Raw genomic sequence first — 22406 nt, 5'->3', positions numbered from 1 at the left:
AGACGCGCGCAGCCCCGGAGCGACGTCGCGCCTCAGTGCCCGGCTTCCGCCCAGCGCGACGGCGGCCCGCGAGGCTCAGAAGAGCGGCTGCGCGGAGTCACGTGATGCCAAGGGGCGGGGCCGCTCCGCCCCCCGAGCCCGAACCCAGCGCAACCGGGCAGCAGGAGCCGGGGAAGCTGCGGCTGGAGCCTGGGGGATCGGCTTCTGCAGCACCGCTCTCGCAAAGCCCAGTTTTGGCATAAAGAGGAGGAGGCTTTCGTAAATTATTTCAACAGATCACCGAAGATACAGAAAAAAAAAAACCTTTTATTTTGTTTCAAATATTACATGCACTTTCAAAAAATTAAAACTCTTTATTTAAACATTTCAATAGCATCTTGTCAGTTTGGAGGCAGCGAAGAACAGACGATTTGAAAAGCATTTACAAAAATACATTGCACAAAGTCCTATCTTGCTTTTTTTAAAAATAAGTTAGTGTTATTCAAAATACTCCCACCCCCGCTACCCAATTTCAATTTATACAGGATAATTCTAATTTTAAATATGTAACATATGAAAACACCTGTACACGTATAACCCAGCTCCTCTGCATAGGCCATGGGCTCCGGCTCAAGGGAAGAGTTCCGCACGCAGAGACTTCTCAAACATTCGAGGACTGTTGTGCAACACGCCTAACTCCATTCAGAAAACCAGTCAGCAGTTCCATGTGTGAGCAGTTCACAGGTAACTCTACAATGCATTGTAACAGTGAGATAAAAACTCCGCACACCAGCGCACGTCCCGAGTCTTTTGCAAAGAGGATCCTTAAAAGCAGTGACCCTGCAGGGGGCCCTGGAGCAGCCCCAGCACAGGCCACGTGGGAGCTTCCAGGGGCTGATCTAACCCATTGCTCACATCTTGTGATCTCGTCATTTCGTACTGATGAGACCTCCCCGTCCCATCTTCCCCACACTGCGTCATCGCAGTACGACATTTACTGCCTGTAAGATGAACCACGGTAAGGAATTGTTGTCCCAAAGAGAGAATTTTTGAGAAATTAGGGTCGTTCTTCTCTAGGGTTAGGTTCCAAATCAGCCTTGATGTCCTAAGAGCTGATAAGACTGTTAAACTGCTTAGTAAACATTCGTATACAGCAATTAAACAAGCCGATCAAATCAAGCTGCCATGGTAAAAACCCTTAAAATAACTTGAAGTTATCCCTGAATTTTAAAGCAACTCATGGCCACAAGTTACAGTAAAGCATTCTCAGTCGCTGGTGTTGAAATTAGTTTTGGTTGTGTTAACTTTCCCTGACAGCAATAGTTATTACAGTCAACATTTATCGAAGAAGCCCTTTAGGATCCCCCAGCAGGTCAAAGCAAAGTCAACTGAAGGACACACCTGTAGCCACAGTCTGTTTAAACTCCACTACATTATTTGGCTTGCAGTGCTAAGCTAACAGAAATATGCAGTTGAGTCCTGAATTAAAAAAAAAAAATCCTAGTTGCAGAAAGTGTGGTTTATTCTTTAAAACAAACAAACAAAAAAACACTTATACATTCATTTGTAATAAAATAGGTATCACCTGATTGCTAACTGGGCTTTATGAACCAGAGCAGTTTGCATGCATTATTTCTCTCAGCATGGACACAAAAATATAAAGCTAACCGGCAATTACAAGCTGAGCATTAGAGCAAATGAATTTTATTTTATACAGTTCTGCTGACAGTCTTCTGCCCTTATCAGAGGATTGGTAACTCTGTAGTATATAGCTTGCATCCTCGTCCTTTAAAGATTCCAGTGTTCTAGGCTTTCCGGTATATACAGATTGGAAAGAAAATGTACAACAAAGCAACCCAAGCTGTAGTGTAGGGGATTATTCAGCAGGTTTCCCATGCACTCTGAACCGATAAAGACAGGTATATTCTGCATGGCCCCAATTAGAAAGGATTCTCAGTTCCACTATTTGGAATACGTTTTCACTTTTCTCCTGGAGAAAGAAAAAGCAAACACACAAACTAGAGTTAGCTTTCTAGCATAAGCTGGCACAACCGAAGTTGCATTCTCAACTGAACCTGCTTTCTGCAGCTAACTCTTATTACTAATAAAATTATGGCTTGGGATTTTTTTTTTTAAACCACTGAACAGAACTTCCCTAGTTTCTTTGTTCCTTGCTTGTTAAAGGAGCAGAGTAAGCATGAAGCTGATTCTCCATTAAGTTTACTATCTTCACACCAGTTTTGTCCACATGGCAGAAATGTTTCCTCTTATCTATTTAGATGATGGGTTTTGATGCAGATAGACAAATCCTTTCTACGTCTGCTTTTACAATGCCCAGAGAAAGGAGCCCTTTTCTTTACAGCTCACTGGGTACTGCCATAGAAAACAAGTCTCTCCTGACACTTCCAATGCCATCATCCAGACTTACCACTGTAAACATCTGCAGCGGCTCTCCGTCTTGGTCATAGACATACTGTCCTAGAAACGTGCCTTCTTCTTGATATTCATCATCTAAGCCCTGCAACAACGAGATAAAGATTCGTTTCCTTTCAATCTGAGATTTGGAGAAGCATGTCTACAGAACTGAGGATCAACGAGCAGCATCCAGAAATGTACCATGCAGAGATCAGAATCTTTCCTGTGCAACGTAATGCTTGCTCAGACATGGCTGTACACTCTAGTTTCCTGCACTCAAGTACTTGTGCTATGCTTGTATGTTTTCACAGTCAAACTCCTTAATTTCTAGAGAAAGAATTAAGGAGTTAATTTACCACTATTGCACTGTAAAATATGAACTGCTCATGACAAACCCTGGAATTGTTACCTCCCTTCAGATAAGTTCACTACTCTAACAATCAGGAGGAAAAGAAATATCCCCCCAAACTAGCTTTAGCACTTATTTCTAGATCTTGAAGCTCGTCAAGAATATAAGCAATTCTAACAGCAATGACAGAAACACCAGTTTCTTTTCTTAGCTGTTCTCCTTTATTATTTTTTCAAGATATACAAATATTCCTTATCTTTACAAACATCATCAACTTAAATTTAAGAGAGACTTACATATACTGAAAACTTCCTAGGAGCGCTGGTGATATTTCCTGATGGAGAAAGTGTTTTTGGTATGTGTTCCAATGAGAAGGCAGTTGGATAGATCTTCATGGAAAGTCTAACTACAAGATACCCCTCCGATCCCTTGAAAGCCCAGCAGTTTCCTGGATACATGTCCGGCTGAAGAGATTTCAGGGCAAGTATAGAAGAAGGGTGTGGAAAGAACAGGACAAGAGAAAACATAACCACAAGCATTTTTTGCAGGTTTTTTTTTTTTTTTTTGCAATGAATTCTGCATTATTAGAGATGGTCTTAAAAGGACAAGTGGCAGAACAAGTTATTCAGGAACCAGTAAAATACACAATAACCCTGCTCCTAATCACAAGTCCAATCCTGCCTCCAAAGGCCAAAAATGAAATGATACTTTGTGTTAGCAGGACTACACAACAAAGCAGAAGACATGGGCTGCACACTTCTAATTGCATTCTCCACAAAGACAGCATATCCCCCTGCACTACCACCACCGCCTCGAAGACCCAACCCAAGACTGCTTTTTAAGCAGGAACCCAGTGCTCACGCTTTGCAGAAATCCAGTGCACTACCCAAGCCTGCTATGAGAGTCTTAGTTTTGTTAAAGCAATGCCAAGGAACTTCAAGAATAATTGCACTCCCAGAACAAAATTCAAAGCACCCCGTGCTCCCCACCCCAGAGGTGTATATCACAGAAAAAACACTCAGCATCCGAAAACCGACCAACCCAGGCCACTCAGCACAAAATAACATCGTTGAACTTGTTTACTTAACCTTTAATTACCTGAATAACCACCCTGGGAGACTGAGAGAAGTACCACAGAGGAATTCCAAAGAGGCTGATTAATGCTGTTTTTGTCTCATAGGTTTCAGAACAGCGAGTACTCAAAATGCTGCCACCTTAAAAAAGATAAAATCACGTTAGCAGAAGTAATTATTCATTCCTTCCTAAAGGCTTTTTAATTTTTTCCCCTTAAAAAAAACAACAAGAACTCAACCAAATATTAAAGGTATTGTTAATCTCTAATAATTTTCTAATTTCCCAATGCAGTGCTTCTATCAAATACAATGTTATTTTAAGTGAATGTTAAAGATTTTTCATTTCAGAAGACCGAAAGAGCGTACACTTTCCAGAGTAAGTTCTGTATGTGTGAAGTATACACATCATTGATCTGCAGTTCTCAATTATCCAGATACACACACGTTTAGAAGACCTATTTTATTAGAAGAGCTGTACTATTTCCTCTATTTACCTCCAGATTCTAAGGCGAAATCCACCATACCAGTCTTGTCTTGAGAGTACAGCTTCAGTGCATTGTTTACAATGATCTGTGCTTGCTACAGATGGACACAGAAGAACAGAGTGGAAAGTCAAAGATAATATGAAGTGATAAAAACTGATATATTCACATGTCAAGATGCAAACATCCTTTTGAGATGCTGTACTCTATCACGAGTCTTTGAAAGCCTCAGTCAACACGAAGGTTGTTTTTAAATACTTGGCTGAATGGCTCAAGACAAATTAATACCACGTCTTGCCTGATGTTTTCTTCAGAATTGGAATTTTCTACCCTCCCTGCATCTACTTACATCATTTGGGAATTCTTCTGTTCTCAAAAGAGCATACTTTTAGGGGGGGGAAAAAAGCACATTCTGAGTCGACAACATAACAGCTGTAAGAGTGCACTCAATTTTCTGCAGTTCTACCCATTACAGTTAATCTTTCGGGCACCTCTTAAAATCATTACCATTTATAAAGACAGTCACGTTCCACTAAATGCATATACAGGACAATTTTATCTGAACTTCTTATCACTTTAGCTGACTCACTGCTTCTGTGATTCCGGAAATCCCTGCGTTATTCACAGCATTTGTTACTACTTCAGATGTTATTCTTTGGTTTGTTACAGCCATCTGTAGAGTAATATTCTTGAGAATTTGCAACTCCAGGTCCTGCAGCAAAGTTTGCAGATCACTTTTGGTCACAAAATTGGATGTAAGCCATTGGAGAAGCGATTCAGGAAAGTCCTTGTGTTGATCACCAAAAACCATCATCTTGACAGATTCTTTAACCTGGGCATCTACCTATTCACCAACAATTATAATAGAAATGATTAGTATTACTTAATGGTTTATAAAGACTATCTAGTAGGCACGTATGAAAAAGTCAATACATCCTTCCAGCACTACAGAGGAACCTAGCTTTCACACGTATTTTAGCTACAATGACTTACACTAGAATAACAGACCAGGCCACTACACAGAAGACATTGACAAACAGGATGCTTCATTGGTTTGGTGAGCAGCTAAGTCCTGCTAATGAAGGGCTTTATATTAGGGAGTCTGTCTGATGTTTCAGAATAGAAAAGTTGACTGCAACAGTTCAAAGAAGGGACTGTGACAACTCTAAGGGGAGCAGCGTACTTACCAGGCCTAGTTAAGCAAGTCACTTGAGTGACCGCTCACCTATGGCATACTTTGATTTCATACACATAGCTTGAGTATCTTGTGATAACAGTCAAATATCAGCTTGGACTAAAATAACAACTTAAAGACTGCTGCATATTATTGACTACATTCAAACCGAGCCTTACTGAATGCTTTCATGTTTTTTGGACCTTATTTTTTGAAATAAGTTTCAGATGACAAACATCACTATTGCTTTTACATGAGTTTCTTTTCCATATTTGCATGAGTTGGCAAGATATGCCAGCTATAACAGCAAAGTACAGTACATACAGCTGATACTGCACTATCTCAAATGCAAATGAAGCTGCCATTGTGAAAACAAACCACAAGCTCATCTACTAAGGTGCTACCCTCTAATGGAAAAAAAAAACCTCACAGTATCACTCCATAGAACACTACTGTTTTTTTTAAGATGAATACTACTCCCATATCACTTTTGCAGTGCCTTTCAAAAAAGTCTGTGAACAATGTCTACAGTCTTTCTGAAGTTTTACTAGGATGGTTACCAGAACTCACTTTTTCATGAATGACATCTATTTTCTCACAACTCTTCTTCACACCTTCTCCAGATAACAGCTCTGATTTCACCTGAGACAACTCTACTTCCAGCTTTTTAACTCTGGATAACAGTTGATTATGTTCATCACCATCTCTGACAGAAAAAAATAGTCAGCAATTAGGAAACAATTAGTTTCAACCATTCCATCGAATTCGAAAGGCATGAGAATATATTCGTCTAAAACAAAGTGCTTTCCTAGTTCAGTTATCCACTGAGATAGACATCGTAAGCTTGCAATTCCTTGAAGGTGTTAAGACATACTAAGGATGAAGATACTAGAAGCAAAACATTTCAAAGTTCTGAACAAATCCAGAAGCAATGATTTTCAGAACATCACCACCCTGACAACTTAGTAACTCAGACATATATCGATTTCTGGTTTGATAAACCAGCCAAGCTTTATTCACCTGAGTTGGCCACTGATTAGAGCAAGTTTCAAGTCACCTTAACATCTGTCTATGAAGTTGTTGTTTCCAGCTGAGCCTGTAAGCAGCAGATTACACAACTACTATCATCAGCATTCAGCGTGTGCTGTGGGAAGAAGTATTAGCCAGCACTCCAAAGCTATTTCAACTAATTTTGTGAATTCTTATTCTTACATTAAGCGTTTTCTCTTCCCATCAGGGAACTACTTTGTGAAATTCTGTAGGTTTTTTTCCCTGATACTACACTGCATGTTAGTAGACAGCAGTATAGCTGACAAAGCAAAAACCAATTATGAAAGCTAGAGACGATAAAATTTAAAAATATAAAAAATATATAAGGTGCATCAAAACCAACTTCTGTATACCAAGCAGTTTGAGAAAGAAATCTTGTGTCTGCAAAAGCACAAGAGGTCTGTCAACAACTAACAACTGATAGTTGTATTTCTAAAAATAACATCCATCACCATTAGTTACCTTCAAAGCTGAAAAAAAAAATGAAGTGCTCATACCTTATTGTTTTTGCTTTGGCTATTTCAAGCTCCTTCTGAATGTCCTAAAAACAAAAACAGAAGATTGGTTTAACAAAGTAATGCAAGTGACAGAAAGAGAATAAAAACCATCAAATAGAAAAGTGAGACATTCTAGCACTGCCTATACAAGGTTGCGTTCCTACTTAATTTATATTGTGCCCCTGTACACTAAGATTTTATTCCAAATAGCACCCAGCTCCCTGGTCGAGCAAATAATTTTTGAAAATTTGAACTGAAAACACAATGCCAAGAAGGGAGAAGAGAAAGAACACTAATAGTGAGATTGAAACAAATGTGAAAAGCTAGAGTGAAGTAAACTAGATTTTGAGATAGAAGAAGATAATTTGTTTGTTGTCTATCTCATCAGAACATTACCACTATATCTAGTTAGCAAAGCTAATTTTCAATACCTTAGATTCAGCAGAGAGTTTTCTAAGAAGATCTTCCAACGTGACGATGCGCATGTTGTGCTCTTGATGTAAAGCCAGGAAGTCAGTCTTAAAAATAGGAAAGAAAAAAAGCAGTGAACTGAGTACAAACAGCGTAAGTGAGATTTGCTAAAACGCAGTGTTCCTTTCATTCTGCAATCACAACCTACAAGAGTGCTTAAATGACATATGCAGGTAGTGTGAGAAATTCTGAAGTCTGTACTAAAACCAGAAAGGTTTGATTCAGCAGTAGTTATACACAGGGAAGGTTACCATAAAGCTCTCTCTATCACTAACATTCCCAACAATCTTCCTTCTCTATGTGAAAATAGAATAAATCCAGCTGCGTTTTAGCAACGAAAGATTCTACCCTAGACCATCTATCCAGAAGTAATTCTTCATCAGCAATATCAAAGGAATAAGAACATCACCGAGTACTCCCTGCCATTTACTGCATAACAGTTAATTCCGCACCAGGAAGAGAATTGTAAGAAGTCACGTCACTAATAAACTGCATTAATAAAACAGTGCTTTGATCAGACTCAGAAACTGTCAGTAACTGACTCATCTTTACCTTTTCTTCTGGTCTCTTATCTTTAAGGTGTTGATCCATCACATTTTTTATTAGCTTCAGTATTTCATTTCTGTCACCCATCTGGGCAACCTGATCTTGAAGATTATGGAGCAGAAGCATCACTTTGCTATATTCTTCATCATGGTGATGGCATCTGTCCGACACGAAGGCCATCTGCTTTTCCAGCTCACTTATACGATCAGAATAAAATATATTTACGGTATCCTAAGGTAGAAAGATATATTTTTTTAATATATTAAAATAATTTTTATTACTCATGGGTGTCAAGTGGTTATTGCAAAATACTGAAGACAGAGGAGTTAAGAGGTCTTAAGAGAAAGTTCGTGCCTAGACTGTTCTCTCTTACCTTTGGAGGCTGAACAGAATGAGAAGAATGAGGTTGTGGATCAAGAACGTAAGCAGAGTCATCTGTGCTCTGTACTTTATCAATTCTTGTCCGGTTCACCACAGGCAACAGTGCAATGAAGCCATCAAACCCCCAGAACCATAAACCTACAGTGAGCAGAAACAAAAGGGGAGTTCAATCTACAAACTGTCCTTCTATTTAAGGACACAAACTACCTCATGTTTTGCCACACAGTAGAGGCTACTCCAGCCTGAATACGAGTTATCTACATGGGCCAATTTCAAAATCGTTAAGTCAAGCACCCAAGAACATTAGGCAACATTAATCAGTACCACTTTCAGGTAGCTTCTGCTTATATATGATACATCCTTAATCTTATACCACTGATTCCCTGGGACACAGATCTCATTTATTCAATAAGACAGGCCATACTCACTGATGATTTTCACCTTAATGGAAAATATCTTGCCTTATACCCTATTTACTGCATTTCACATTGCATAATGTCTAACAGAAGTTGGAGGAAACTTACACTTCCACGTAAACATAGAATTTGACAAAGATTATAATTATTTCTGCAATATATTAGTGAGGAGAAACAGCATTTTCTACACAGCATAACTTCCTGCTTTCTTATCCTCCAGAGAACTTGTCATGTTTCTGATAGAAGTTTTTTAAGGATATAAAAAGACATGAAAATGCTTTTCAGAAATAGCTCAATACCTTCAGTAAATACTTTAAATAGGAGTTTCTTTCAAAGAAACAACTGGCCTGGAACACTGCCAGCTAATCTAAGGTAGTGGTATTTCAGGCAACTCGAGTATGGAAAAAAGAATGCTTTGCCATGCATGAATAAAAAAACATAAACACTTTCACAGACACTGACAGCAACCAAAAGCAAGCAGCTTCTATGCAGACTGACAATAATCAAAAGCCTGCTCCTTATGAGCTCTGTGCTGCGCCAGCAAAGGGGAATATAGAAAAAAAGACTTCAGTGTTTTAATAATTACTTGCTATGGCTAAAAAGCTCTATGAAATTAAACAAAAGTTATTCCTGTCACGAGACAAGAGCCCACTGACTCACCAGTACTTCGAAAGCATTCACAAATTGTTCACAAACCAAAACTTGGCATTTTTAGCTTCTGCATCTTTGCCATGAACAGTCCAACTAGAATTACTTCTTTGGTAAAACAGCAGTAAGCATACACCGACCGGTGTGATACCTGCACAATTCACATACCTAGTAGAAACAGCAGTGGGATGAGAAACAGCAATAGCTTGGAAACGTTTGGAAGGCATCTAGAGAAGAAAGTTTGCAAGAAAAAGGTATTATCATATTTCATACGATAACTGGGAACAGAATTTGCTCACAAAAGCATCTGTAACTGATACATACTTCCTAAGAATAAACACCTTGAGAAGAGACATCAGAGTAAGAAGTTGACTCCAGCCAGCTCGAAGCAACCTGAAGATGCCAGAAGCTGCCCTCCCTAGAAGACAAAAGAGGAGATGTTACTGCAGCACACATTCAAGGAAACCAAGCAGAGGGACATGCAGATGTGGCCTAGAGTACTTTGCAGAGCAGAGAAATGCACGAGGCACAGGCAACACGCAGATTATTAACATAGATGTATATCACAGTATGACAGCATTATAACCTCAGCTACCCAACAAAAACAACAGCCATGCAAAGAGATGAAGTGTTCAATGGTCACAACAATGCTATCTTGCTGAAAATTTGGTGAGAAACGTTGAGTCCAAGTTATCACACACTGAAGACCTCAGCATGCTTCAAGAAATGCACAGATTAGCAGAATGAATTCACTAAGAGGAATACCACGATAGAAAGCGAATACCAAACCAAACACACCCCATTCTTCTTGACACCCTTTATCTGGGCTATTAACACACTCAGCCCCTCAAGAAACAGACAAGTTAGTTTCCCACTATGTCTGTGAACAGAGGTATACTCCCTCATTAAGCCTCTTTTGGTCAATAAAGCACAGTAGCTTGTGCACTCAACTTATGAAAGCTACAGCGTAAGCACAGCAGAATTAGTGTAAGCCACCTACTGCAAACTTCCTACTCTGCCAGGAAGGAACAGGCAACATACACAGACACACACACACCAATTAGGATAGTAACCTGGAGAAAGAAGGGCCAGCCAAAGTAGAGACAGCACCTTCTGGGACACCAGCCATCCAGCCGCTCCCACTGCTCGCAACATGTGAAGCACAAAGTAACCTAGATTATAACAAATTAACTATGTGGCAACATATAAATAAGCTCAAGGTTCTTTGCAACACATGCAGTAGAACAGACTCCATCCCCTGACCATTACGTGCTCTGCACAGTATTAAACCATACCCTTCCATAATCTACAGACTTGGTTTTTATCAGTATTTAAAAGCAAAACAAACCACTAATAAATATGAACCTAGGTAAAACCAAGACAATTTAGAAGCAGAATTATCTTGTATAGTAATAGGCGTAATGGACAACGACCTGTGTAGTTAGAAAACCACTTCTTCCTTCACAACAGCCAAAGTTCACATTTTGTAGCATGGCATTTAGATAAACATGCCAAGTGTAACAGATAATTGCAAAATAAAGAATTCCATTAAAATATGCTTTAAGCACATCATTTCACAAGCATCTTGTTCTAATTTTTACATTGAGTTCATTATCTACAGTCATGTTAAAAAAGAAGGAATAACTAAAGTTTAAAATCCCAGAGAAAAAATTAATAATGGTATCCAAGATGTACTGATAAACAGAAAACATTCACTATTGACTGCAAGATGCAAGCAACGTATTTTCATTACATGGAACACTCCTGATGATCTTCAGCATGTCAAAATTGAGTCTTTGAAAGCAGGAGTCAAATGCAGCATGCTATAACAAAATGCTGTAACTGAAACCCCACAGAAGCCAACAGTTACTGCATCTAGGACTAGGACTGCTCGCTCTACAGAACTAACTACGTAATACAAACTTAGAAGATAATCCTACACTTTTAGATTAGCAGCTATGTCTGGGTTAATCTGAGGGATTATAGATATACCAACCCAATATTTTGCAAAGCATTTAGGTGAATGAAGTGTCTCAAATCATTTTCCTTTGCTGAACAAAGAGCATTCAACAGATTCTTGATGCCTCTGCCATTCAAGCTAGGGAACGCTCATCTCACAGGGAAGATTCTATCACTATATAAGATTCCTGTAAAAATTGACTAGCACTAGAACAAAAATAAAACGTTAAAAACCCTTTATTCAAATGATCTGCATATCAATACCTGCACCTTGCTTTTATTTAAAGGCAGCTTTCCACCCTATCGAGAGTACAGACTTCCCCACAGCGCAATAAGCGAACAATCTGAATTTTCTTTCTAAAGCACAAGGTGTGTGCCTTCATCACTCTTTGTTTTAACTAGGTAAGCAGTCTACTAAGCCTGTACAAAAGCCAGTATCAGCACAGTAAGTCCAAACGAAAAAGATGTGAGTAAATTAATTTCCTAAACACTTCACGTTTTAGTCTACCTGATGGATAAAGATAAAAACAACAAAACAATAAGAATGATTAACAGAGATACACTGTGATGCAAAAACAAAAGCAAAATAAAAAAGGTCCAAGTCAACCTGCATAAGAAAAGATGTGCGAAATGGTCCTTGCTACCCTTTTAGCCCTTGAGGATTGCATGTGCTCTGTGGTGTGTATTTCAAGTTGTTTCTTCCCCTTACAGTCATCACCTGTTGATTGTGGTAACAGATGATTAATGGGACAAAGCCAGGATCAAATCAAGAACGTTACAAGACAATCTGAACAAGTCTACTTCATATTAACAGTTACCAAGCCAAAACACATCAAGCAAATTCCAACAGACTAAAACTTGTCTGGGGCAGTGGTACAGTACACCAGGTAACCACTTTTCTACCCTCTGCATTTAAGTTAGAAAGTAAGCATTTACTGGATAGCATCCATAGAGGCACAAAGCACAAACTGCTGTTATAGCAACAACATAACGCACAGCCCAAGGCTAAAGGCACATGAATTGTCATACTTACAGATGGATTCCTCATTTACACCAAGATGGCTATCCTCTCTGTAAAACTCCTTTATATTCACGCTTCCACAGTAATCTGAGTGAGCTGCAATATATCCAGAAAGGATAAACAGAATATCATTCTCAACCTCACAGCCTTTCCTATCACTGGATTTTAAATAAACTCACTTGGATCACTATTAGAAGCCAGGTTACCTGAAGGAAACCTGAAAAATGATCCTGGAAGAAGCCTACCTTGTGTAATCCTACTTCTTTCTTCTTTAAAGAAGGGGCATTTTTGTTAAAAACAAAAAAAAACAAAACAAAAAAAAACAGTTCTCTTTTCAGACAGCAAAGTTAGTTTAAAAAAAAAAATAACCCTAAGTAACAACTCTCTATATCCTGAATCCCTACTCCCACCAGCCTGTCAGATGAACCGCATCTTTGTGTTGCTTTCAACAGAAATCTTAAGCAACTGAGAAGAGAGCACTCACAGGTTGTAAAGCACTAAGGCAGAAAGGACCAGACTGAACATCAAAAAGAAGTTTCATACAATCACAAAAATCAATTACTTTCTGCCTCCAGCATTTAATTTCACTCAGAGAGCAGGTGATGTAGAAGAAAAAACAAAGAGGAATTGAACTTTTTCAAGGAAAGCAAGATGTGCAGAGCAGCGACTGCACCTTCAGCTTTGCAAGACAGATAGAAGGAAGCTTTGAGCACGCAGTGGACAGAAAGGTAAGAAGGCAGCCCAAATGCTGGCAGAAAGAAGTTCAGACTTCACACCATGACACAGAACAGTTTTGAAAATCAACTTCTACCATTTCCTAGTAAAAAAAGAAATCAGCACATGAATCTTAACTATAACATAGATGTTTCTCACATACCTGGATCCAGGTATTTCGAAAACAGAGGAAAGACATGAAAAGTGTAGCACAAATGAGAGAATTGAAAAATAATAATAAAAAGATAGAAAAACAGGAGCCAGCCAGGACTATAGATAAACACCATAGTGCCAGAGAAGAAGCCCGCAAGAAAAAAGCACAATAAAACACACACTGGTTTTGTGTGGAAACCAAGAAAGACAACTGAAAAGATACCTTTGGATTCATAACTCTGCTTCAGCAAAACCATTTGAAATAGTTGCACTAATAGGGATGCAAGAGATGCTGCAGTATGTTTGACCAATCGCAGGATCTTACTCATGTAGAAATAGGTGCCTCCTATTGAGAAAGAAGTGTGAACTCAGATTATTTGCCTACATAAAGGTGCACCTCTACTCACTGGTGACCATTAGCTTGCAGGAAAAGGAGAACGATGCATCACAAGCTTTAGTTCAGCCAGGAGTGTGAAAGTGCAGCATGCATGATTTGAGAAGTCTAGATGCATTTGGTATTACAGGAAAATGTTTTTGCATAAACTATGTAACCTGTAGGAAATGCCAAGGTATCCGTCTTGAAGGCAAGAGTACCTTTCCTTGGTGAGAATTAAGAACTCCAATGAATCGCAATGAAATCCTCGCTTACATAACTAACGTTTTCTGATACTGATTTTATGAGGTCAAAACTCCAAATAATTTTCGTTTGAAAGGGAAAGAACTTTTCATCTCCTCCCCTTTGCACTGGGGGAAGAAAGATACTGCATTGGTGTGTCTCAAGTGCTAAAGAGGCAATCCTCCTTGAGAGCAGCAGGAACAAAGCCCTGCACGCTGCTGCTTTCTTAGAAACAGTCACATTCCAGGAGCCTGCCATGATTCTGGGCTCCTCCATCCCAGCACTCATTTAACCCAAACATCCAGATTCAAGTTCAGAAGAACATATGAAGGTGAATTCATTTTTAAGATTCTCCTTGGTGAATACAAACTCTGGAACACAAAAGCTTTTATACGGGGTCACCAAGTAGCGCATTATGTCAAGACAACAGAATTCCTACCTATGCTATGCAATTTCCAGAAAGGAAAGCTTGCCTCAAAATATTTAAAGCTGCACCATGCAGTCCAAAACAGATTTACAGCTAACTGAAAATATACATCATTCAAGAATGATGTACAATATACATCTACAGAGTCCTAAAAGTGTGTGTGTGTGTATATATATATATATATATAATTTTTTTTTTAATTTCAGGCCACTGAAGAAACACCTGAGTAGTGATCACTGAGGACTACCAACCATCAAGAAATTCAGGGTGCTATGCAAGAGGCAGGCAGACGCAGCCAAGACTGAGGCTAACTCTGCAGAGAATGGAGATGGCCTTGGAAAGGCAGAGCCTTATTTACAGAAAATTTAGTTCCACATTTCAGGAATGTGAGTCACTAGAAGCCTACTTGAAAATAGTTTTACTCTTTGGAGTTCAATTTTTGAAGTGGTTGAGGTTCAAACCCTAAAAAAACACCAGTACACTGGAAGGTTCATTGAGAAGAAAGTTCTTTCTCGGAAATTTCCTGGGCAACAGAAGCACTGCTAAAATAATTGTTCTGCTCCATCTTGAGAACTCAAATCACATAACAAATTGGGCTGCAGTGGAAGTGTTCCTATTTGAAAATCCACGGACAGACAAATGTAGGTCCAATAACAGATCAAGAGACACCTAACACCTGCATTGGACGAACAACCCATTGTGTTCTGTATCAGTTTGAACATATAATCTATCAGGATACTAGGAGGTTCAACCGATATGTAAGAGGTATTTCATAAACAGAATCACCATAATTTCATTATTGAAAAATATAACAGGGTAGAAAAAGTACTTAATTAGCACTACGTCGAAAATGTACCAACTAAGCCATGTACTATTCTGCTACGCAGGAAAGCACAAGAGAAAGTTACTTACTAGATGCATGTTTCTGGCTCCTGTCCCTCGAGTAAATTCTGGAAGATGGCACAGAAGAAGCAGAGTAGGCTGTAAGAACCTCCTTCCGTTCAGAAAGCATGCTGCAGTCACTGCAGGTGTACCCATTTATCATGGTAGTCTGCGTTTCTGCTGTTGCTATATCTCCATTTCTCTGCAAGAGCGTGGTATCACTACCTAGCAAACAAAGAGTAGAACATTCAGTGCAAGAGTTATTAACGCCACTAGTTACCATTAAATGGAATGCATAGAGAAGCAAAAGAAAAGCGTAGTTACCTTTAGGGTCACCATCATCATCAAGACCTTCAAAGAAGAAAAAAAAAAGTTTGTTCACAAAGATAAGGAAAAGGCCCATGAGCAACTACGACATCTGACGTGAACTCAAACCAGGGGTCCCACTAACTTTAAGACTGCAAAGAAAAGTCACTTTAAGACCTAACATTTTTCAGTCCATCACATGAGAAGATCCATTTATCTGTCTATTACCATAGAAGGCTAACAGTTTATGAAAACTGTCTTGTCACAGAAGCAGCAAAGCATGAATGACAATTATACTTTTACTCAGCTCCCATTTCACTTTAAAGCAGCTAATTACAAGCTTACGCTGTTCTTCTTGCTTAGTAACTACTTTTGAAACAAGATCTTAATAATACAGTGCTACCACAGACAAGTAATCTAAATCTTACCATGCTTTCTACTGAGATTGAAACAATTCTTCACTTTCGTACTCTGGGACAGTCACGCACTGAGTAATAACAAGCAGTCTGAACTGGGCGCTATAGTAAGGTGCTCATCTCTTACACTACACCTTATGAAGGTGACTCTCAGATTTTCTCTTCAGACAAAGTGGCTGACTCCAGAAAAGGATGCTTGTACATACTTAGAAAAAACAACTGATCAATCACACCCAAAAGTCTCTCAGGAAATCTTGAGGTATCACTAATTTAAAGCTTTCAGGTGAAGGTACTTTAAGTTCGAACACACTTCTGCCTGTAACAACAAATACGCTTTTCCTTTGGCTTTTCAAGAGAAACTTCATGAAGTTACATGTTTATTCTATGAATATTTTGAAGCAATAAAGACAGAAAAACAGCTTCACTTTGCAACATGAACTATGCTGACTATGGTAGCGCAATCAAGTTTGCACAATGGAGTGTGAATTTCCAACAGGCATCTTAGCAAAGCAGACACCTACAGTAAAAGTAGAAGTACATGCAGGGGGCACGATGGACAAATGGGTGAGCAAAAGAGGGAAGATGTGAACACGTTCACACACAAACCATAGCAGTTTTCACAGTTTGATATGACCAATAGCATTCATGACCTACCCCAGAAATGATCAACTTCCGTCTGCTCTCGAATCGACGACTCATCCAATACAGTGGATACCATCGATGCATCGCTGCCACGGCTCAGGAAACTGCTTTGGTTAAAAATGGGAGAGCTGGATAGATTTTTCCTTGACATGTCTCTCACACCGCCAGACTGTTTGTTTATGTTCTTGCGCTGCCTCATCGTCCTAGAAAACAAAGCAATAACAACAACAACAAAGACATAGCACTAAAAGATACAAGTTTCTGTTTCTCTCACTTTTAAAAAAAACTAATAAGACAAGCTTCTTCAGCACTGATGTAACTGGACAGGCACAAACAGGCTTCAGAGAAAATTCTTACTTTTAAAGATCTACAGTTCTGCAAAGACCGCATTGTCAAGCACATACTAAACATCATTTTCTAAGTTATGATATTAAGCATGGAGAACAAGAAATGAAACAGTAAGTAATCCACTTCTGTATTATCATGTTCAAACAGAAATTCTCAAGACTCCAAGCAATAAATGAACTTGTGGTGATGGCAAGTACTTACTTAGAAGACTGTTCCCTGTAAGTCACGTTGCCGGTGTAAGAGCTGTCCTGAAGGATGTCATTTCGGGCACTGTCTGGTTTATTAAATCCTGCAGCAGCTAACCGTAAACTACGCCGTGACATTCTTGGTGAATCAAACACTGGATCTATTTTGTGTTCAATCTCAAAATCCAAAGCATCTGAGGAATAACTTGAACTACAACAAAATAAGAACAGAAAAGTCAGAGTTCAAGAGAAAATCTCCCTAGAAACAAGCATGCCCTTCAAGCTAGGCTAAGGTTCAATTAAAAGCAGTTTATCCAGGGTTATGGAGCAAGTTCCACAAGATATGAGGTATTTCCCAGATACTTAGGAGCACGAAGAGCAATTCATATTACAAGTTTAACAACAGAAAGCAAACCACAGAAAGAAACAACTACCATGGAAAACACGTTTGCAGCTGAGCCAGAGCGAGCATTGTGCAGCCTCAGACACAGTACTTTTAGGACCAGTTTCAGAGTTGAAACCATTTATGACACAAAGCTTCTTTCCCAGGCCAAGTTGCAAATTAAAAAAAATCATGATGCATTTTAAGTCACAAGGTAAAACTTAATTTTCTTTTTTACTTTTTTTGCTTGCTGCTTTATTCCACAGAGGCAAATACATACATGAGCAAGCTTCACTCCATTATCTCAGGAACTCAAATCCACACTCTTACACTTGACTCTCTCAGAAGCTTCATGAGAACTCACAATGAAGACAGAGCAGCAACAGCAAAGCAAGGCAAATACAAACAGATTAAGCAGAAGAATCAATAAGACATGCATTTACTAAAACAGAAGTTTAGCCTAAAGCAGAATACTTGTACTTGCAATGAAAGGAAACACTCAGTTATGTAATTGAGCAGAGCTTGTCACTACAGGATGCTGCGCAGCAGAAGCTCAGGTCCTAGAACTGCTCAGCGCCGTGAACCAAAGTATCAAGATGTAATTGCTCTAGGCCAGCGTTCCAATGGAGTCTGCTTCCTGCTGGGCCACAGGGACATACAGAGCTGGAACAGCAGTTACTTCAATATTCCTGGGGTTGGGTTCCCTTTTATTTCCCCTCCCCTCTTTTGTTTTTGAGGGAGATTGAAAAAGAAAAAGAAACAAAGAAAGGAAAGAAGAAGACTGACAAGGTATGAAGCGTTACCTAAAGGGGCTCCTTCTCCCCAGAACCCCTGGAACAAGCAAATAGAGCTGAATAGATTCTACTGTGGCATCTCAGTTTGAAATTGATGCTTTCCAGAATACAAACAGCTGCTGCAAAATGTATTTTTGCAAAAACAATCTTTTGAATGCAAATACGTTTCTTACAGTGTGTGAAAATCCCAGAACATTACAAATGAATCATCTGACATGTAGTGTGTTACTCTGGCACGCAGATAAACTGACATTGGAAGTCCCGGCAGTGGCCCTTAAAGCAGTGACTTAGTTCTGATGGGGTGGGTGCTTTTGAAGGGACTTTCCTGACTCGCGCGTAGGATCTAACGGAGTTAGACCGAACAGAACTGCTTTCACCTAAGAAGCCTAATCCAGACAACGCACTGCGGGAAAACAGCCGGGTGCTCCAGCAGCAAACAGGCATTCAGCCCACAGGACCAGACTGGCTTGTCTGAAATAACTTCTATTGCCCAGAGGTACTCGGATTTGGCAGCAGGCCTGTGGCACCACCTGTCCGATCTCACTGAGCTGCCCTGCCAGCGCTGCCCAGACAGAGCGCAGCCTTGGGCAAGGCTGGAGTCTCAAACACTGCTTCACATAAACCCAGCGTGCTTCACTGCACAAGGTGTGAAGATTAATCCTTCTCTATATTGATATTTGGGGTAAGGGGAAGACGAAATACACAGGAGCTTCCTCGTGTGAAGACATTCAGCTGACATACGGAAAGGCATGGAATAAAATGATTTATACAGTGTTTTCAAAAATAATAAGTGTAGGCTCGCATTCTGACAGATGTGAAGGGAGAGGACAGGTTAAATGTGGCTCTTCCTGTTGTTCATTCTGGAATTATCAGAGCCTCAATAGTTTACAGTTGGGTCCCTCCCTAAACATTTGTTTCAGAACTCATTTTGCTATTTACACTTGCCACTGTGCATTTGCTTATCCTCATCTACCCCCAGCATTTCTTACAGATACTCAATTCACAAGAACACAAAGTACACAGTGCAAGCTGACAGCTGTAACCAGCTCAATTTGTTTCTGTTTGTGAACACTTGTTGTTATTAGGTATCTCAATGAGCACTGATATCAATTTGGGTTGAATACACAGTTTGGACTTGGGCCCTGCCACCTTCATCAGAAACCTGACAGTAGAAAGTCACTATCTTTTCCTAAGCTAAAAAGAGAGCTTCCCCTGTTTATGCAGGAAAATAACTCTTCTTATACTGAAGGAAAGTCTCCAAAGGCAGGACAGTATAGAGATATCTCCTAACTTGTCACCTCGCTTCCAAATTTTGGAAAGCTAGATTTTTTTCTTCCATAGAAAAGCCACAACATTAAACAAACTCAAAAAGAAAACCAGTCCTTTTCTTTCAGAGGACAGAAACTTGCACATTGATAGTAGTCCTACCAAATGTATATGGCTAGCCAAAAAACTTACTAAAGGCAGGGTGCAAGTAGCCTATGCTCCTACATAACCTGTAACAGTGCAGATGGGTTCCCTCCTCCTGACAGCCAGCTCCCTTGGCTGCTGGCACACCTGCTGCCCTCACCAGCCTTGCATCTATCCGCAGCTTCCTAGCTGTTGCCTCGGTGCCTCCTTCACATGAGCTTCTAAAGAAGAATGCCCTAGACTCCAGTGGGTTAATCCCAAGTTATAAGTTGGCAAGTGGAATGAAAATGACGCCTGCCAGTTTTAGCACACATACTCTTTTTGTCTAGAGGACGTGAAATGTCATTTATTTTATAAGGACCCTTTGGAAAGAAGTGAGCAGTAAGGTTCTTGACTACTTAAGATTGTGATAGAAGAATGCTGTGCACCTAGGAGACCTAGAGCTAAACAGACTTCATGTGCATATAAACAGTATGCGAGTGCTCATACGCTTTGTGAAGAGAGTATCACTTACATTAACTGATGAAGGACACTACCCTGAGTTTTAGTCATTGCTTCAATCAGTACCAGAATGCATGTAAAAAAATACATACACTCTTCTACCAATGTACTTTTACAAAAAGATGTATGTGACGTAACGCAGGGGCACAACAATTAAACCCAAATCTTATTGTGTTAAGTGCTCAAAGTGGCTGAGAGGTACAAAAACGGCATCCCAGGTGAGGGGCTACAAGGAGAGAGCGGCCTGAGGAGCGGGAAGGAAACGACACGTTGACAGCGAGTGAGATTCACCAGTCTGACCGGCAGCTTGAGGAGGACAAGGGTTATTTCGTTATTGCAGTTCAGTGCTTTTCTGATTTGAGCTGCAAGATTAAAGCAGAACCGCTACCGTTATGAATACGCAGTAATCACTGCGAGTATTAATAGAAGATCTTTTAATAGGTTACAGCCAGCTCTATTAATAGCTTTGTGCTATCTAACTTCAATGAACTTTCCTGCAATGCTACACACACGCGAGCAAGTTTCTTCAGAGAAACTCACAGATTTTGTAAAGATCCATCTGTCGGCAGCAGAACGAGCATTATGGGATGCAAAGCGAAGCCAACGCAGGCCGGGCAGGCAGGGCAAGAAGGAGCGAACTTCAGCATGGAAACATTCCAGATGCTCAGCTCTGCTGAAATCTCCCTTTCTTCACATTATTCAAACATTAACAGACCTGGTGGTCAAAGGACGAGCCAAGTAGCACAGCGTGCACCTGCACACAGATACGCAGCATGGCTGCAGCTTGCTCTCTGTGCCCCTGGAAGCAGGCACTGCACCAGGCAGTTTTCCCCATCATTTTTAACATTTTGGACGTCACATAATTTTCCATGAGGAAGTTTTAGAGAGAGCACTGTCTAATCTTTTCTTTCTATACAAGAGTTACAATGATGAAATTAATTTCACTTTCACCGTATCTGCCTTCAGATGCCTTTAACACTGCAAAATACGACGTCAAAAAGCTTCAATAGATGTAACTCTCCCCTTCCACAAAAAACTTTGCAATTCCTCAGTTTGGCAACATAACAATCTTTGTTTATGTAGGAACTCAAACACTCCGGTTACTTGCTACACAGGAGCTATCATCAGAATAAACTATCCTCCAGATTTCTAATAGGACTTGTTCCGTATCTTATTTCCCCGGCAGGCCAGCCTTGCTCATTTGGTGTCCTTGTCTGCCTGGGAGAGAAAGGAACTCAGATCTGACAAAAGAATGGGCAAGAACAGAAACCCAGCTCAGGCCAGTTCCAGCCCCACAAGAGTTTGAGCGTGCCATTGAGCTTTACTTCTTCAATATTCTTTGGAAGAGACAAAAAAAAGCCCACAAGTAACAACCTTCATTTCTGAAGTTAATACTGTGTTCTAGTTTTTCCCCTCCTCTGCAAGAAAAGAGAGTTGCTGTGGAGAAGATTGCACAGTGGAAAAAAATAGTATTGTTCCAGACAAATATAAAACTCAGGACAAGAAATCAAATTAGATGACGATTTTGCAGCTCTTTTTAACAAAGCTATGCTCAGAGACATCAAATCAGCCCAAACCAGCTGCCTAAACCACCTGCGAACCACCTGAAGAACCAGGGCCGTCTCCTGCTGTCCTGCACGCTCCTCCTTGAGGCTGGAAAGCACGCTTGGATTAAGCAACATGGCACCAACGCTTTTTTAAAACTTGAGGAACAGTTGCAATTGGTTTTAATGGGTAAAACATAGGTGCACTCAATTTTGCAAATATTACTGACATTAGGCGTAGTTAAGGCCATGATCCCCCCCCAGCCCTCCAAGGACAAAGCTACACAGCTTCAGAGTACACAAAAGGAAGAATTAGTATTAATTATTGGCGAGTAGCCAAGTGTTCTCCAAACGAAACACTAAATTAACACACATCAAACCCACAGCAACGATAATACAGGCACAGAAGAAACAAATCTCACTCCACCTTAATGAACAATTTTTTTTTTTTTTTAAAGCTGAAATCAGCCAAAGCAGTCACTCGGACCCATTCATGCATACTGGCTTCAAAATGCAATTATTAACTCAACAGGAAAAAACGAGATGGATGGAATCAGCACAATCTGCTCTGTTAGTATTCAAAAACTCCAACGGGCATCACAACAGCTGCTTTGGACTGCACGCT

The 22406-nt window shown here is 39.9% G+C and overlaps 1 protein-coding gene across 10 annotated transcripts in view; it reads right to left on the bottom strand.

The window, feature by feature from the left end:
* Positions 334-22406, bottom strand: part of SUN1 (Sad1 and UNC84 domain containing 1) — a 32784-nt gene continuing 10711 nt past the window's right edge. For 3 of the 10 annotated variants that reach the window (XM_021411929.1, XM_021411927.1, XM_021411928.1), the window contains 21 exons: positions 17167-17361; positions 16630-16820; positions 15578-15604; positions 15284-15478; positions 13552-13674; positions 12474-12557; positions 12048-12158; positions 10555-10653; positions 9806-9899; positions 9650-9708; positions 8410-8555; positions 8043-8267; positions 7451-7537; positions 7020-7063; positions 6043-6178; positions 4888-5142; positions 4311-4395; positions 3842-3957; positions 3040-3207; positions 2408-2497; positions 334-1969 (listed from right to left, as the gene is read on the bottom strand). In XM_021411929.1, coding sequence (XP_021267604.1) covers positions 1856-1969; positions 2408-2497; positions 3040-3207; positions 3842-3957; positions 4311-4395; positions 4888-5142; positions 6043-6178; positions 7020-7063; positions 7451-7537; positions 8043-8267; positions 8410-8555; positions 9650-9708; positions 9806-9899; positions 10555-10653; positions 12048-12158; positions 12474-12557; positions 13552-13674; positions 15284-15478; positions 15578-15604; positions 16630-16820; positions 17167-17361 — 2644 coding nt within the window. In that variant the 3' untranslated portion in view covers positions 334-1855. Of the gene's footprint in view, positions 1970-2407; positions 2498-3039; positions 3208-3841; positions 3958-4310; positions 4396-4887; positions 5143-6042; positions 6179-7019; positions 7064-7450; positions 7538-8042; positions 8268-8409; positions 8556-9649; positions 9709-9805; positions 9900-10554; positions 10654-12047; positions 12159-12473; positions 12558-13551; positions 13675-15283; positions 15479-15577; positions 15605-16629; positions 16821-17166; positions 17362-19784; positions 22395-22406 lie in introns of those variants that run through there. The other 7 variants (XM_021411933.1, XM_021411930.1, XM_021411931.1 and 4 more) reach the window with 7 other exon arrangements.

This window comes from Numida meleagris, chromosome 13 (assembly GCF_002078875.1).
Source record: "Numida meleagris isolate 19003 breed g44 Domestic line chromosome 13, NumMel1.0, whole genome shotgun sequence".
Taxonomy (NCBI): Eukaryota; Metazoa; Chordata; class Aves; order Galliformes; family Numididae; genus Numida; species Numida meleagris.
The sequence above is the reverse complement of the archived record's forward strand: the minus strand, read 5'-3'. Positions and strand labels throughout refer to the sequence as shown.